This window comes from Pipistrellus kuhlii, unplaced genomic scaffold (assembly GCF_014108245.1).
Source record: "Pipistrellus kuhlii isolate mPipKuh1 unplaced genomic scaffold, mPipKuh1.p scaffold_m20_p_7, whole genome shotgun sequence".
Taxonomy (NCBI): Eukaryota; Metazoa; Chordata; class Mammalia; order Chiroptera; family Vespertilionidae; genus Pipistrellus; species Pipistrellus kuhlii.
The window spans coordinates 8,419,974-8,437,728 of NW_023425573.1; the positions used below are offsets into that span (position 1 = coordinate 8,419,974).

The following is a 17,755-nucleotide window of genomic DNA, read 5'->3' on the forward strand; positions in this document are numbered from 1 at the left end:
TCTTCTGAAAATACAGTGTTGGTGGACTTTATTACCATTCACATGCTTAATAGGATTTCACAGTGACCCCCTGGGACACAACCTCCATCCTCATTACCATCCTGGAACCTCGCTTTTTCCACTGCAGGCACTGCTAGCATTTCTCCAACAAAAATGTGAATTTTATGGTGTTACAATTTCTACAAATGTTAGTTCTAAAAATGTCTTTTCTGTGGAACAGCTTGACAGAAATATGCATGTACAAAAAACCAAAAATGTGGAACTGTGGGTGGTATGTACTATTATTACAAAATGGATGGAACACAGCATATCAACATTGGATTTTTAAATATACAAAGGAAAGCAAAAAGGAAAGAAAAAAAAAGTCAATGTTTTGGCTGTAACAGCTCCTTTCCTCACTAGACATTGCATTTTGTCAAATCAATCTTGTTTTTCTAAAAGAGTTCCTTAAAGGAGTGGGTTTTGGTGAGTCAACACTCACTCTGCTTCTACGGGTCTTGGTGACCTATTGCCACCTCCCAGGCGTCTGAAACTTGGCACCCACCAGTGGTTCTCAAAACTTAAAAAAAAAAAATGTTATTAAGATTACAAAGAGGTATGATCATGGTCATCTTCTACAGCATCATGTTTATAAATTCTGTTTATATATATATATATATATATATATATATATATATATATATATTTCTGTTTATATATATATATAAATTCTGTTTATATATTTTTTTCTGTATATATATATATATATATATATATATATATATATATATATATTTATCTCCAAGTCAATATGCTTATAGGAAAAGTAAGAGAATTTTACCCACTGGCCTCTTACAATTAAAATTTCATGAGTCTATGCTTTCATAAGCCTAATTCTTATAACATAGTGTATAACAGATCCAAAAGAAAATAATAAAATAGATGTTTTCCAATGTTTAAAAAATAATGTTTAGTGACTCCCTTCTTGAAATGTCGGAAACCAATCATTGTCTCACTAATAGAAAGAGGCTGGTCAACCTTAAAGCTCTGAAAGGTCAGAGCCAACCACACCCTATCTAATTGAGACAATAGTAACTGAGGCAATTTCCCCATCTTGTAATCATGTAAATCCTTACTGATATGATAATCCACTTATTACTTGCCTAAGGGCTATGGGTGTTTCCCAAAGCTGCTTAAGGGTAATGGGTGTATCCCATAGCAGCTTCAATAAAAGGAATAGCAAGGCCAGAGCCTAGAGAGTCTTCCCACTAGAGCACATGTGTCAAACACAAGGCCAGCGGGCCAAATCCGTTCCGCCAGGCCTTGCAATGTGGCCCGCACTGTGCTGTCATCACTGCACTCCGCTGCGTTTCCATCACAATGACAGTTTATGACTGTTCAGTAAACCATTCGGCCTGCGATTTAGGCTGGATTTTAGATTTTGGCCCCTTCTCTGATTGAGTTCGACACCTGCCTGGCTCCCCATTTGTCCCAAATTAACTCTTTTCTAGTCTCTCTCTTCATTTTAGTGTGTGGCCTCCTCCAGAAACCGGACCCTGAGTGGGCCCTAATCACGCGGGTCGTGTTAAGGGTTCCCATATTGAAAGGACTGGATTTTTTATTTTTCCCTTAGAAAACTGAGGTCCAGGGAGGAAGCGAAGTAGGAACCTTGTAGGTAGCTGATCTGCATGGGTTTTCCATTGGTGTAAATGTTGTTCTACCTGGATCTACATCTCAGGAGGAAGGAGGGAACAGACTGAACTGCCCAGTGTTTGTCTGTGGCCAATGTGCCTAACCAACTCCACTTGTCCATTGGAAATAGCAACTCAGAATATTCTATTCACATCCTAAAGTATGACACATTTGTTTTTAGCATGTTGTTTTGAATGGACTTATTATTTTTTCTGGGTGTAGTCTTATACTCTATGTATAAGTAAATTATACTCTAATATAAGTATAATTTACATAAGTAAATTATGTAATAGTTCCATAATTTTAGCCTTCGTTAGCCTTTAATAGGTACTATCAATATCCTTGAGTGTTTCAACGTACTCTAAAAATATACTGTGCAATTATCACTTCAGCATCATGTTTTAAAGATACTGAAAATTAAAAAAAATATATAGGAAGTAAGGTGCCCAATGTTCCTATGGATGTCACAGGTATACTTAGAATTAAAACCCTAAACTTAGACGGCCACTGAACATGTTTCTTGAGATTTAAATGACAACAAGTCATATTAAGGCCATATGCTTTAATATAGGCACAGGAGGAGAAAGCTATTTTAGTCTGTGAAAAACTTACTGTTCCTTCCCCAGATTCTCCTCCTGTTGGAATTGAAGGTCTCAGGAGAAGATCTTGCTTTGTCAAGACAAATTTTAATTTTTAATAAGATAAGAAACATACCGAGTATTTCTTCATCTGATACATAGTAAAGTGGGCTTATAATGGATATTTTTAGGTAGAAGGACTTGAACAGTTTCAAGGGATCATGCAAAGCAGGGCCCATGCGATGGTACCGGAAATACACTTGAGTTAGGGAGATGGGCTGATCCAGGTTCTGTGTGGATCAAGTGTGTGGTCCTGGGTTAATTAGTTACTCTCCCAACTTCCTATTTCTACATCTGTAAAATGAGGGTAATAATATTATCCACTTTGAGTGTGCATGTAACTTGCTTAACACAGTACCTAACAGACAGCAAACACTTAATAAATGGTCACAGCTGATGCTACTGCTCTCACTGAAATAGGGGAATTTAGAGGAAAAAATGGCATCCCATTCTGATGAAACAATTTAATGTAGAGAAACCTCAGAGTAATCTCAGAGTTGAGAGACTATTTCCACATAATTAACTCCTGGTAACATCTTACATGTAAATAAGGGATTGATTACATAAACAGCACTCCAGTCAATAGATTACTATACAACTACTGAATGTGATGATGTAGAATATCCAATGACATAGGTAGGTGTTCATAATGTGCTATTAATTAAAAATCAATTCCCTAAATATTACATATAGTATATTTCACTTCCATTTAACCTTTATAGACATATTTGTATGAAGGAAAGATGTAAAAATGTTATGGGTTAGTATCTTTGATAGACAGAAGTATGAGTAACATTGACTTTTCTTTTTATTGCTTTTCTCTAATTTTTTTTTTTTTTTTTGGTAATGAATATGTATTGCTTTTACAATACAAAACTTAGATTCAGGGAAACAAAAAAAATTTTCTTGGTGACCTGAAGTAGAATTTTTGAAACACAAAGAAGAAAATCCAAGAGTTTCCTATCTCAAGCTTAGCTAGAAATGTGACCCCCCAGCAGATAAAAAGGGCAGGATGGTACAGTGAGACCTCAGCTACTAGGTTCCCATAGTCACAGTGGTCTAGGTTCATGATATTTACAGAATCAAGCCTAAATCTGTGAATCATGTTAGGAACGTTTAATAATTTAATACTAGTCCACACTTAAATTTTTTTAAAAAAATTGATTTCAGAGAGAAAGGGAGAGGGAGAGGGAGAGAAACATCAATGATGTGACAGAATCATTGATCAGCTGCCTTCTGCAGGCCCCGCACTGGGGATCGAGCCCATAACCTGGGCATGTGCCCCCGACCGGGAATTGAACCGTGACTGTCTGCTTCATAGGTAGGTGCTCAACCACTGAGCCATGCCAGCTAGACCACAATTTTTTTTTTAAGTTTAGTTATTTATACTTAACTTCCAATATGAAAATATTATAAAAAGGAAAGAAAAAAGTGGCAGTTGCCATTTTGTTTCCCCAGGCAGGGTTTGTTTTGCACTAACCCTCCGTGTGTGGGGCATCAAGCACAGAAACTGTCACTGTCGCCAGAGGCAATGCCAGGAATCTGCTTCACAACTTCAGAGTCAGCTCTCCCGCCCACCTCTGCGCAGAGTCTGCACTCGGTTTCATTCACGCCCCTTCACAACAGTAAAAGCACGCTGGTGTTTTCTCCCTCCACCCGGGTGGGTGGCCACGGACAGGCCTTACCTCTCTGCTTGTGGTGTGGACAGTACGTGCTAAGCGGATGCCACGTGCCATCCTCGCTCCTCCTGCAGGTGGCCACGGCGCTGGGACAGCTCTCAGAGCACGGCTTTGAAAACACCCCACACTCTCCAAGCTCCTGAGGGATGGACACCAAGGTTACATTTGCTTTTTAGGTATCTTCCAACCCGGTCAGTGAAAGCAAAGCAAAGCAAAAGAATGATTGATGGATGAACAATCTTTCAAGAGCCTGTTGCCCATAAATCCTCAACTGTGGAAAACCAGGATGGGCCTATCAGTTAAAAGATCCTTCCATCTGGGATAGAAAACTACTGACCATGCGGTCCTGAGGCTCAGGGGTGCTCATAGCCAACACAAAAGGGGACTGAGTTTCCTATTCTTTCCCCCATTTACAACTGGCTCCTTCTGATTTTTCTTCCATCTGGGAGTACAGCTTGTGGCAGCGTCAACACAAGAGCACAGCTCATGCCAAGGACGTGTCTCTGCCAGCCAGCTGGATCCCTCCCTCCCTGGGGACCCGGTGCACACGCTCTAGGACAAGTCAGGTTCGCCACTGAAATGCCGTGAGTGCGGCCCACTGCAGACGCGGGGCCTTCTGGCCAGGAAATAAAACAAGCTGCTATGACCATGCCAGACTGGGATTGCCTGAGAACTTTCTTTCTCTCCCTCCCCTCCTCACCATATCTTCCCCTCCTATTTTGACTTAGAAACTCTAGTCAGTAAACAAATGCACAGTTTCCTTAAAACTGCTGAATCCGGAATCACACCTCAAGCAATGTAGTAGGTGGGGCCGATATGGAGAGCGATCTGTTCAAGAGGATGGAGTCACAGAGTATGGGGTTTTGATCCGCTTCACATTATGCGTCTTCCTAACAGATATCAAGGAAGTCACTCGGAAGCCATCTCCTGGCCGTGCCCTTGACCGTTTGGGAGAGAAACGTGACACAAAGAGAGACACAGATCTGGGCCCAAAGCTCCAAGGCGTTTAGCCCAAACAATGCATTGGATGTATGCTTTCCTTTTTAGTGACAGTATCCTGCTAGTGAGACAAATATTTGGAACATTCATTTTATGCATTCTTCATAATGAGAATGTTTTCAATGCCCGGAGGTCCTTTAGCTTTTTGTCAAGACTTATAACACCTTTTCCACATCTGTTGCCTCTGCACTCCTCGTCAAACAAGGCTGGCACTCGGCAAACTGCTCTGAATTGACAGCTGGAGCCCTGGCAGGCAGGGGAGGTAGGGCTTACCTTGCATAGCCTCCTGCTTTTTAAAAAAAATGGAATTTATTGGGATGACATTGGTTAATACAGTTATATAGGATTCCGGTGAATAATTTTGTAATACATCATCTGTATATTGTACTGTGTGTTCACCCCCCCCCCCAAGTCAAGTCTCCTTCCTTCCATCACTGTTCACCCTCCTTCCCATGATCCTCTCCTACCTCCTTACCTGCCCCCCCCTTCCCTCTGGTATTCCCCATACTGTTGTCCTGCTATGATTTAACAACAACAAGAACAACAAAAAAAATTGTTTTTTTCTTGCTTTCCTAGCTCTTTGATAAATGACACAATCGATATCCCAACAACTGATCAGTAAACAGCCTAATTAAAGTGTTCAGCTTGTAAAATGGAGCTGCCATGGAGCCCTCCATTAGTGTCCCAGCCAATAAAAAATATAATGGATTTTTAAACATATTCTGCTTCTACCAAGATGAGCTTGCAGCGGGAAGGAAAATGTTTTGGGGAATGGGGAATAAAAAACACACAAAAAAACAGGTCATAACCCATTTTTTAACACCACATCTCCAGGCTCAAATAGAATTACAATTGAACCTCAAGCGCATCCTTTGAAAAACATGTTTCTGTTTAAAATGCTTTTGATTCAATCAAGGGCTCATTAGGTATTCTTCACAAGGCCCTCATCAAAACTGTTTACGCATCTTGTACATCTGGGTAATGTGGAAAAATACCCCAACAACTCTATATTTTGACTTTTCTTAAGTAGCTTCTTCAATTTTTATATCAATATAAGGTTCAAGTAACCATTATGGTATTCTTGCCGAGCCTTCTTGATTTGCCTAAATGCATGAGGCATGTGGAGACCTTTTTCTAGGTTACAGATGCTTTCTTACTGCACCTGGGGGTGATTGCTGGCCCACAGGAGAATACACCAAAAACATGAGCACACAGCATATGCTCTGACATAGAAAAACACAGATTTGGGAGATCAAATAGCTGCAGATTATTTCTTTTCAATTTAATAAAGATTAGCTGTCTTCCTAAGAAAACATGCTCTTTAATCTTCATGGGCACCACAGAGATTCTCAATAGCTCAGGGAATCAAATGCCTGCTTATCCCCCATGGAAAGCATGTAAATATTAAGAAAACTAAAAATGGATCTTGCTTAAATGTCCTCATAAAAATTGCTTTTTGTCCCATTTCTTATTCACAGTTGATTCCCTAGTGAACTATATTAACAAGACATTTCTGAAGATGGGCAACAAATGGAAAGTTTAGTACTTTCTTCTGATGGTATAACTGTCAACCCACCCCAGAGTGAGAGATTTAAAATGAGAAAACCTGCAATAAAGCGAATGAAAATGATAAAATGTCTCTACTAGATGAGCCAAAATACAGAACAGTTATCCACTAAGCATTTATATGTTCTAGAGAAACACATAAAATTAGGGAAGATGAGAGATGGGGGATAACTAACTCTTAACACACACATTCATTTATTTTTTACTTTTGCTATCTGCACAGGCATGATACCCTAAAGCAGTGTCCTCCAGACTTTTATATTAGTTAAAGTATCCTTTTTCCAAGAAATCGTGAGGTCAAATACAAAGATGCATAGACTGGTCATCCTTCACCAACAACTGGGTTCCATGAAGTCCTAGGGCTCCAGAATAGGAACCAAATTAAACCAGAAAGGGGCCAATCCTCTCAAGGATGGGAGCAATAAACATGGGTTTTATAACTATGTACATAAGTAAAATTCATTAAATATTCATGGAAGCCTCTCTGTCACTTAAGCAGACACAAATGTTGAAATCGAGTTGGCTCATTATATATAGGCTCCAGTAATTGGCCAATTTACATTTATTTAACATTTACAAGGTTATGTACAGAAGAGTAAAAAGGTGCAGTTACTCCTTTCCAATAGCTGATAATATAACAAAGTCAGATGCAGTGTACGTGTACTACTTCAGCTAACCCTTCAGACGAAGTAGGTCTCAGATGGAACCTTTATTCATCCATTCAACAATATTTATTAAGTGTCTACGATGTGCTGGGGAATGAGGGATAAAACAGACAAAAGTGCCTGTCATCTACAAGTACCCGGCACTCAACTAGGAATGTCTTCACATTGCCTGGGAATGGCCAACCTGGGATTTAACTCAAGTAATCCAAAACTACTTTCTACGCTTGTCAATTCAAAAACCCTTTATTTTTTTTTAAGTTCAACTTATTATTAAAATGAGTATTTTCATTTGTCTTATTCTATTTTAACTCTGCTCATTGTATTATACAAACATGTTTTGTTTGAGAGAATATATGTATGATTTGTTGGTGCTTTTTTTTTAACTGCTCTAAACTTTTTTCTTATCTTTTCTTAAAATAATTTCAGCAGCATTTCATAATCTCTTCATATATAAGAGAAAATAATGTTACTATCATTGTATAATTTGTGATTGTCTAATGTAATACTTGTTTAATATAAATATAATCCTACAATTATAAGTAAAATATTTAGGATTATTAGCATTCAAGAATATTTTATGCTTATACTTCATGTGTAGGTAAAAGTATTCCATACATTTAAAATATCCATAAAGAAAACACACTAAAATATTTTAAGTATTTTTGTTTAATTAAAAGCATTTATTTAATAACATAAAACAAGCAGTTTGCTTAATAGCTCACATTTTAAATTAGTTAAGTTCCCATTGTATACTATCCATGTGTGCATTATGGGGGAGAATACAGACATTTGATTGCTTTATATCTATCTTCACAGTGAGCATTGTATGTGTCTAATTAAGAACTTTCTAAGGTATGGACACTGCTAGTACATCAATCAAAGATATACAAAGATGGTACATAGTTTAATAATTTATTATGCGAATAAAGCCTTATTCATAGAGTCCAGGCCTCTAGGAATTTCTGGGGGAAAAGTAAAAAATATGGTCCTGTTACATTTGATAAATTACTTACTTTATATGCACATTTTTACACCTCCTAGTTATGCCTGAAATATACAACCACCTGTTCACCACATAAATCCATCAGAGAACTTCTGGGGCATATTTTTCCAATTTCAGAATCTGAGTAAGTCTAGCTACCAAACTAGTGATGGAAGTTTGCATATTCAGGAGGCCTTTTGGGCAATTTGCTGACAGAAATAAGGATTTTCTCACCTCCGTCGGCCTCTCTGGCCTCCTCAGAATCACCAACTGGATCATCCCTCGTATATTTCCTTCCATGGACATTGATCGCCTAAGTGTTTCCATAGCTTCATGGTTGGATTTCCCCAAGAGAGATTCTCCATTAACTGCAATCAGCTGGTCATTCATCCGCAGACGACCATCCTAGGGCAGAGGAAAGAAAAACAGTCCTAAACAGAGAAAAGTCTGGTGATGACATGAGGCTGTTCCAGGGAAAGTTCAAGTTTAAATACAAAAACAGAAAATAATTCAGCTATTAGAAGTGATTTATTTTCTATGGCAGAAAAACGTTCTGGAGCTTTTCAAATAGTCACAAAGACAAGCAATAATGCATTGTGTGAAAGTATTTTTTTAGAAATCTTCGAGTCCTGAGACGCAATAATTTAGATGTTTGTATAACGTCTTTTACTGAGAATCTTTGGCAAGTATGCAAACCCAGCCTGATAATGCCATTTGCTCTGGCAGGGACCATATTGCTGACTCCAGGAAAGGGGTTTGAAAACCAAAGGAAGTGGTCATATCCCTTAGAAACAGGCTTTGCATTATTAGTCACACAGAGACATCACACTTAAATGCCTTGTGCTTGACAGTGGTAATGTGTCTTCAGATGTTGTTGCTGTCTCTATTGAATAAAATTCTCATGTACGTTTCTCTAACACAACCAAAAGTTGCTAGTTTGATAGTCTGCAAAGGAATACAGGGGTATGTCTTGAAGGACATGTACTGTGCTGTCCCTTTGCAGAAAAGCTTGAGAAAGGGGATTGTCAACCTTTTTATAAGGAGGTTCTGACTGCTGAGTACTTTGTCCAGCATCTCCAGGAAGGAACGGCACCTCAGCATGAGAGCAGGCAGCCCGGACTGTAGACTAATTCAGTTCTTGGCACCAGTCATCCTCAGCAGGAATCCCTCACAAAAAGGAGTCTAGCAGTATCCAGCTCTGCCTACAAGAGAACTTGAGAGGACCAAGGTACACCTCCCCAACAGGCAGCCTGGTGGGGAAGTGGTGCTTAAATATTGACAGTCAGATTAGAATCATGACTTATGTCTTGTTGTCCACTAGGGTAGAAAGTTCTTGCTCTGAGGCACAGAGGCAGGGTTAGGGATCTGTGGCTGCTGCTGATGCTGATAAATGTAACAGAGATAACAGTAGGTGTGTACAACAATTTACCTTTCCAGAGATTTCCAACCCCCCCCCCCCCCCCCCCCCATTAACAATCTCAAGTGATTCTCACAGAATTCCAGGCAGTGAAGTCAATTAATGTTTTGCTTCACATTTTACAGATAAGAACATGGAGGCAGGGAAGTGAGGTGACTTGCCCTAGGTCACAAAAGCAAGGTCCAGACAAACCAACCCAAGGCCAGGTATCATGCACCTGGTCTCTTCTGTGTCTCCTAGGATTCCCTTGTTATTCCTCTCTAGACAGTAATTGTGCAACACTTAAACAGGGTCAGGAAAACATTAAAGAGTGCTAGGAGTTGGAAGCATCTGGGATCCATGTTCAAACGAATGGAATGAAATGCACAAGGGAAGCACGTCCTTAAGAAAGGAGAAAAGCAGACATAAAGTGACCAAGAGGGCCAAAACTATGGCTCTGGGAGAGAAATCCTGTGAACAAGTTGATGAGTTTCGACTAGTGCGGTTGCAGATGGTCAGAGGACACTCCTCTGTTGACAGAGGGAACAGGGTGAGTGGTGACAGCTGCTCTGGGGAGTTAATGTCTTAGAAAGGCACTGCTGGAGAGAGTGCTGGGCGCGTGGGATCTCGGGGGCCACCCAAAGGAGCACACAACCTTCTCGGTGAAGAAATGGAGATGGCAAGGCAGTGTGATCGATAGAGAAGGGTGAACCATCAGAGCTGTAAAATGACTGAGTGGGCTGCCACAACAGAGCTGTGTCCCCTCCCTTCCTCTTGTTTTCCCAGTCCACTTAACCTTTACCCTAATTTGGAGCAAATCTGGAAATGAGATTTACAGGAAAGACCAATTGAGAAAGAAATCTCTTATTTCTGTTATCTATTTTGAGTGAGGCACAGAAAAAATAAGAGTAAGGTTCCTGGAAATGGGGGTAAGACAAAAACAACCATAATGGTTCAGTCCTACAGAGGAAGACATTTGATGGAAGGAGGATTATTGGGTTGAATCTTGGGAAGGAGGTTAGGAGGGTCACTCAAAATCTTTTTAGGACAACTGGTTTTTAAAAAGAAGGAGGAAGCAGAAGAGTTGGATCAAGATCCTAGCTATGTTAACAGGAAATGAGGTCTAGTGTTGGATTTGTAGAGGCTTAGTCTTGGCAGGACACCTTGTCCTCTGGAACAGGAAGAAGAAAGATAAAGTTTGAAACTGTATGAATATCTGTAGAATGAAGGAAATGAAATCTGAGTGAGATCCCACCTGGTAACCTCTGGTGAACCTGCTCTGTGAGGTCTGGGACCAGGTCTGTGTGAAGAGGTAACCAAGAGATAAAGAGATATAAAGAGAACATTTTTTGGGGGGGGTATTAGGGTAAATAATCTCTTGCAAACATGCATTAGGCACAAGCTTTTATTTTCAGCTGCATTCTGAGTCTCAAGCATGCAGAACTATGCTGAAGTAGAACATGTTTGCTGAATCCCAACCCCAAACAAAAAGGCAGGTCTGGTCACCCCAGGGCAGCTGTGATTTTTTTTAAAGAGACATTCACATTCATCACAAGCAGCACTGTAGAGCTGTGGGCGTGATAAAAATCCACACTCTCTCATTTTCAGGCTTGGCTAGTCTGTTGCTACTGGTGTGCGCTTTTTCTTAAAAGATAAACGATGGGTAATTTCACTAATGGTGATGCCACTAAGCGCCATGTTGTCTTAACATTTAGAATATAATCACAGAACTTAGAGCTGGAAGCATCCCTAGGGGTCATCTTGTCCAACCTTCTCTGTGTACAGATGAGTAATGTGATGGCCAAAGAGGACCAGAAGTCATTTATTGAACTCCTCTTAAGAGAAGGCGCTTAGATTAGGACCTGCTCAGCTGCATTAGAAGAGCCCAAGTCCTGACTTCTCGGCATCACCTATTCACTAACCATTCTGTCATCTACAAAGATGACTAGTCCCTATAGCAGTAATGCTCCAAGCAGAAAGGGACTTTCAAACCCAGAGAGGACAATGTTACATGATATCTCCTAGAAGAGAACCCTACCTGCAAAGCCAGTCAGATGGCAAACAATGTGAAGACAGGAGACTGAGCTGGGGGATGGAAGAGCAAGAAAGCGAACTAGAAGAGGGAGAAAAAGAAAACACCCCTCTACCCATCTGACTTTCTATATATACCTACCGAGGTCTAGTCTTGATGTAAAATGAGGTTGGTTCAATGAGGTCATTACTCCTCACTCATCAAATATCACTCAGAATTATGTATGTCTATTCTGCTTTGGAGTAATTTTGTCAAGAAAAGTAGTTTTTTATTTCCCCTCCCCCAGTGATATTATGTCCAAGCAAATGCTTAATTAAGCATGAGGATGCTAACTCTCATCAACTGATTTTATATAAGTGAATTCAACTATCTAAGGATATTCCTCAGTAATTTTAGAGTGTTTATTTCACTATAATCTGGGCCATGGTTACATTCTTTTTTTTAATTCCTTTCTGCTATATACTGAACGTTTGTATCCCCCACGCCCCTGCCCAAATTTATATGTTGAAATCCTGACTTCCAAGATAAGGTTATTAGGAGATGGGGCATTTGGGGAGTGATTAGGTTATGAGAATGGAGTCCTAATGAATGGGATTAGTGTTCTTAAAATGGGGCCTGAGTGAGAGAGATCCCTGCTCCTTCATGCCATGTGAGGTTACAGCAAGATGATGCCATCGATCAACCCAAAGGGAGTCCTGACCAGACTCCTATCCGCTGGTGCCTTGATCTTAGGCTTCGGCCTCCAAAATTGTGAAAAATAAATTCCTGTTGTTTATAAGTCAGACAGTTTATGGTATCACGTTCAACAGCCTGAACACATGGAGACACTTTCCTTCCTAATCACAATGACAGCGGCTATACTCTCACCTCTAGCAACCCCCTAACCAACGTATCCATCCTCAAGCTAGGAGCGACTACAGAAAATTTTCAAAAGAGGAAGAACAGAGAAAAGGTAAGAAGTGACTTCCTTAGGGCCAGTAAAAACTGGTAGGAGATTTGAGTCTTCTCCGTGTCCTGGGCTGTCTTCAAATCCCATCAGCCCTCACCTGGTTCTAATGCAGGAGGAAGAGCGAACTGTTTGAGTTTTACATCTCCCTTTAACTGAACACTAATACAGGCCAGTCCTTGTGCAAATATTTTGCATATGTTCTCTCATTCCTTTCTTACCACAGCCCTTTGACACTGCTCTTCACTATTTAAGAGATATAAAAAGGAGGCTCAGAGAAATTAAGTGACTTGTTAAAGGGCACTGGCATGACCAGGTCTACTTGTCTTTGAGTCAGACGTGTAGCTGTCATGCTACATTGCATCTAAAATCAGAGTCCTAGAGATGAGTAAAGGGACTACAGTTATTAATGACAAGAATTATTAATGATTTTCTACTTTGCAGTCATTGTGCTAAAACCTTTACATGCACTAGCCGATTTAATCCTTACAGCAATCCTACACATTAGGGACTATTGCCCCATTTTATAGCAGAGGAAACCAAAGACCAGGCTGGTTGAATGCATTATGACAATTCACATTTCCAAAAGCTGATTTGAACTGTCTTATTCACTCGAAAGCCCATGTTTTCATCCACTTTGCTAATAATTCTTGTGTTTTAGGGGCTCTTCACCTTCTTTGAGTATCTAATAAAAGCTACAGATTCTTACCTCTTAAAATAAATCTTGCTTTAGCCAGTTTGGCTTAGTGGATAGAGTGTCTGCCCACAAACTGAAGGGTCCCTGGTTCAATTCCAGTCAATGGTACATACCTAAGTTGCAGACTAGATCCCTGCCCTGGTCCTGGCTCATTTGAGAGGCAACCAATTGATATGTCTCTCTCACATCAATGTTTCTCTCTCCCCTTCCTTTCCACTCTCTCTAAAAATCAATAAAAAAAATCCTCAGATGAGGATTCTCAACAATGAAAATAAATAAACAAACAAAAATAAATATTTACACCATGGTTTCTCCTCAGCTGGACACTAGGCCAGGAGATTCTTAGTGGGGGAGAGGGGACAGTCAGGAGGTGGTCCCATGTGCCCACTGAAGTATTTCCAGGGTGGGGTCCAGTGACTTTGGAGTTCAGATCCCACTGAATTCAATGGCTTCTGGGTACACCCACCTCTGCCGTGATTGCTGGTGACATTACGTGGCTCAACCCACCTCTTAGGGCCAATTTCTTGTGAGGCATCATTTTCTCTAAAGTCCTTGTGATTAGAGAGGGTGAGTAAGAAAGCCATGGAAAAAAAAAAAACTTGCCACCACAGAACCTGAGACAAGCATGAGCGAGTAGGTTGGATTTCCCAGGAGTAGCTGGCTGGGGCCCAACGCCAGTCCACATTAGGCCATGGTGTTGAGAGGATTAATCATGACCAGATGTCGGCTCCTGCCTCTGCATGTTTCTAAAGGGGCCCTGGGTAAAGCCTCTGGGATAGGATCCACACTCAGGGCCCAAACACCAAAGCCCGGCTTCAGACGGCAGAGCAGGGTGTCCTTGGAGCGGGTGGGCATGCAGGCACTGACTGAAAAACACCTTCTCCCCTCCCTAAAGTCACTGCCTGACAACTGCCTGTTGTACTTCTGAACAATAACAACAATTCCCAACCTAGAAAAAAACCTTGCATGTCAGACTGAAATACATTAATTTCATTGAAAAACAGTTGTAATGAAAGGAACAGAATAAATCAAGATTTAAAGTACAGTTTTAAAACAAAGAAGTGGAATAAAGAAAGTTGGTAAGACTGGAAGCATGTCAATTTTTATCTTGAAGGGTACCTAACTCCATCAGACAATGTTTTACATCATCTGTCTTAAGACCATTTCAACCCACATGAATGGGACATTCCTACCCAGCCAGAGCTCTATTTTCTAGGGGCAGCTTGCATTCTGGTGAATATGCCACAGTGAGTTGACCTACACTCTTCCTTCCATCCCGAATGTCCTTTGCATTCTTCTTCACCTGTTGAATATCTGTTGTTTATAACAAAGCTCAGCAACTACCTTCCATTCATATTTTTTCTCCACAGACAGAATTAACTGTTTTATCCTCTCACCATCCATGTTATATTTTCTTATATTTGTCTACCATCACTCTGATCATATTAGAGTTGTTTGTATATTTCCCTATTATGCTACCACGTCCCTAGCTTATGAAATGAGCTGCCTTAAGTTTTCTGTCTCCAGTCTACTATACATTGCATAACTCATTGCAGATGTTCAAGAAATACTCACTAAAGTGAGTCACTTGAAAAACATTTCATTCAGGTGCTTTGGGCCTGGTGTAAGTTTCAACTACAATAGACCAATTGTTTAATTTACAAACTATGACTCTGGGAGAGCCGTGAATCCAGGCTGGCTCGGATATACCCACACATGTTCTGAGAACCTTCACAATTCTAAAAGCGGAGCTTGATTGCTTTCTGCAAACTGGCCCAGTATCAGGGGGTCAGCTATGCAAAATTTTAAATGTATTGACCTAATTCAGCTACTGCCGCAAAAGCCTCACTTCATTTCTATTGTATGTAGCAAACCAGTGAAGTTCCAGAGCATACTACTGACTCAGCACTGCGGCATTGAGACTTTTTCAAAGACATATCTGAACAGTTTTCTTGAGAGCATCAGAATATACATAAAACCATTCTGATATATAATGTTTTCAAAGTGTGTTATAAGTCTTTCCATTTTGAACACCTCCTGGAACCATGGGGCATAAACAAATACACCATAACTAAGAGCTTTATTATAGGCATTCCTGATTCTTACAATCTCCTCAGCAAGACAATTTCCGAAGTACTGACTTAGCACAAATAGTCACCGGCCTCCGGCGCAGTGATAGCAGCCTCTGCTCGTTTTACACTTTTTCTGTCTCCCGTCATTTCAGTTTCCTCTCCATCCTTTCCTGTCCGCTTCCTGATTTTCTCTTTTCAGTTTACTTTGGCCTAGAACACCTGATAATAAAAGTTACCAAGGCATATGTTATATATGAGTCAAAAAGATTCTGCATGAATGCCTAATCGGATTAGAATCTCAGAGGGCTCTCCAACTTATGGAAAAGTGTTTATTTACTTAAAAAAACAAAGCAACAAAAAAAGTGTGCTCTCATTCATGCTATGATGGCTAAGAGCCTGGTCACTAGAAGCATGGGCCCGAAGCAGAGCGTCTAGTACAAAACTGTGAGCACATTATAACTCCTGTCAGTACCGGCCAGGAAGTGGGCATGGCTTCCTAGCTGGAAGGTGCTGCTTTCAGACACAGAGGATCATCACCTGGGGATATCAACTTTTGTAGACTATAATTTCCTTTTCAATTAGGTCCATCAACTCTTTGTTATTATTCAAGCCTGCTGAGATAATCATGGAGTCCACAATATACATCAAATTGATGTGGAGTTCCAAAATTTTGCCCAGCATGCTATAAATTTGTTCCTCATTTGCATGTCCATGCATGAAATAAAAAATGAGAGAGTGATAAAGATTAGCAAGAAAAGTAATGATGGATGCTGGATTTTAAACATAACATTACAACTGATACTTTTCTCATTTTTAAATTACTAATTTCACTTCTGAAGGTAAAATATGTTTTATTGATTGATATTAAAGATGTTTTTATTGATTTTTAGACAGAGAGAGAAAGGGAGAGAGAGGGAGGGGGAGAGAGAAATCGATCAGTTACCTCGCACCTCGACTGGGAATGGAACCTGCAACCTGGGTATGTACCCTAACTGGGAATGGACCAGCAACCTTTTGGTGTATGGGACTATACTCAACCAACTGAGCCATACTAGCCAGTGCTTTAGGTAAAATTCTTAATGGACAAACTATGATGTGACTTTTTCCTGGTAAAGTTCCTGTTTTTAGTTGTCCATAACATACATAATATTTTTGTGATTAGGATGAAATGTAGAGTTTAGCTTATAACATTTGAGGATTTGCCATGGAGCTATTTATGCCCTCAGAGTGTATGCATGGTCCTTTTGTCAAAGGTATAAATCAGGAAGATGTGACTACTGGTAATGATCTTTCAGGCTCTACCAGTAGAAAACATTATCAATTTTAAGGAAAACGAATAGTTAAATCATTTAACGTTAGTGTTCCTTAAAAAGTTGTTCTTTTTATCGTCCTTTAAATTCATTAATTATAGATCTGTCACATGATTTATAGATACCAGCAGAGATGAAGGTGGAAATTACTCATGCTGGGAACTCCTACTGGACCCTGTTAAGAGCTTGGATGCTATTAAATGTTCCTCATTATGAAGAGACAGGGAGGTTTAGCATCAGCCCAGATTCCCAGAAATTCTGGAACTGGGCAGAGTCTCTCCAAAAATTTGTAGTTTAGTCATTTTAAAAATAGGAGGATTGCTTGTATTAGATAAAACTTTTTCTTCTACCAATTACTAAACAGTGTAGATTATAAAAATTCTGCATCGAATTTCCTAAGCACACCAAAATCAAATCATTTAAATTATATCTATTTCATATTCTGAGTGCATGCATTTGCAATTAGCTATGTCAGGCATTTTTCCTTCATTTAATTTCATCATCATCAAGTAGTATTTATTAAGCACAAACCTCGCTAATTAATTTTCGAGAGAATAACAGGTATTCTTAAATTCATTCTTTCTATTTAAAAGCCCTTAATATACCTGGTACACGACATTTTTCCCTTAGCAAAAATTGTCTTTAAATTTTAATTTTACCTTATTATTTCAAGGTTTCCATAGGACACTTTTCAGTCCCAAAGTCAGTATATTCAAATAAAAAAATTAGACTGAGATTTTGATTTTTACTATATGTTAATAGTCTATCTAAATCTTCAAAATATCACTATCCTAGTGATATTTTTCTAAAAATGATTCATTGTTAGGAAAAAAAAAAAAGACAAAAACAAAACAAGTAGTTTAAGTTAGTATAATCAATAGATGTAAAAATGTATTTTCTCCAAAAGAAAAAAAAGGTTTAAATGACATAGTACATCAAAAGCAAAGCAAAAAAACAAACTAAACAAGCCACTGATTTCAGAATTCAAAAATGTTTACCAAATAAGTAAAAACATGTAAGGTCTTCAACCTGATAATCAAGGTTTTGTGGGAAAAAGGAAAAGCTGATTTTTGTGTGAATTTTGAAAAAGGAGGGTAGCTTT

General features: G+C 39.5%; 1 protein-coding gene across 5 annotated transcripts in view; it reads right to left on the reverse strand.

Moving 5' to 3' along the window:
* Nucleotides 1-17,755, reverse strand: part of PARD3B (par-3 family cell polarity regulator beta) — an 861,922-nt gene that overhangs the window by 359,976 nt on the left and 484,191 nt on the right. For all 5 annotated transcript variants that reach the window (XM_036420516.2, XM_045575575.1, XM_045575573.1 and 2 more), the window contains exons 12-13: nucleotides 8,435-8,605; nucleotides 3,995-4,127 (exon numbers count right to left, since the gene is read on the reverse strand). In XM_036420516.2, coding sequence (XP_036276409.1) covers nucleotides 3,995-4,127; nucleotides 8,435-8,605 — 304 coding nt within the window. The remainder of the gene's footprint in view (nucleotides 1-3,994; nucleotides 4,128-8,434; nucleotides 8,606-17,755) is intronic.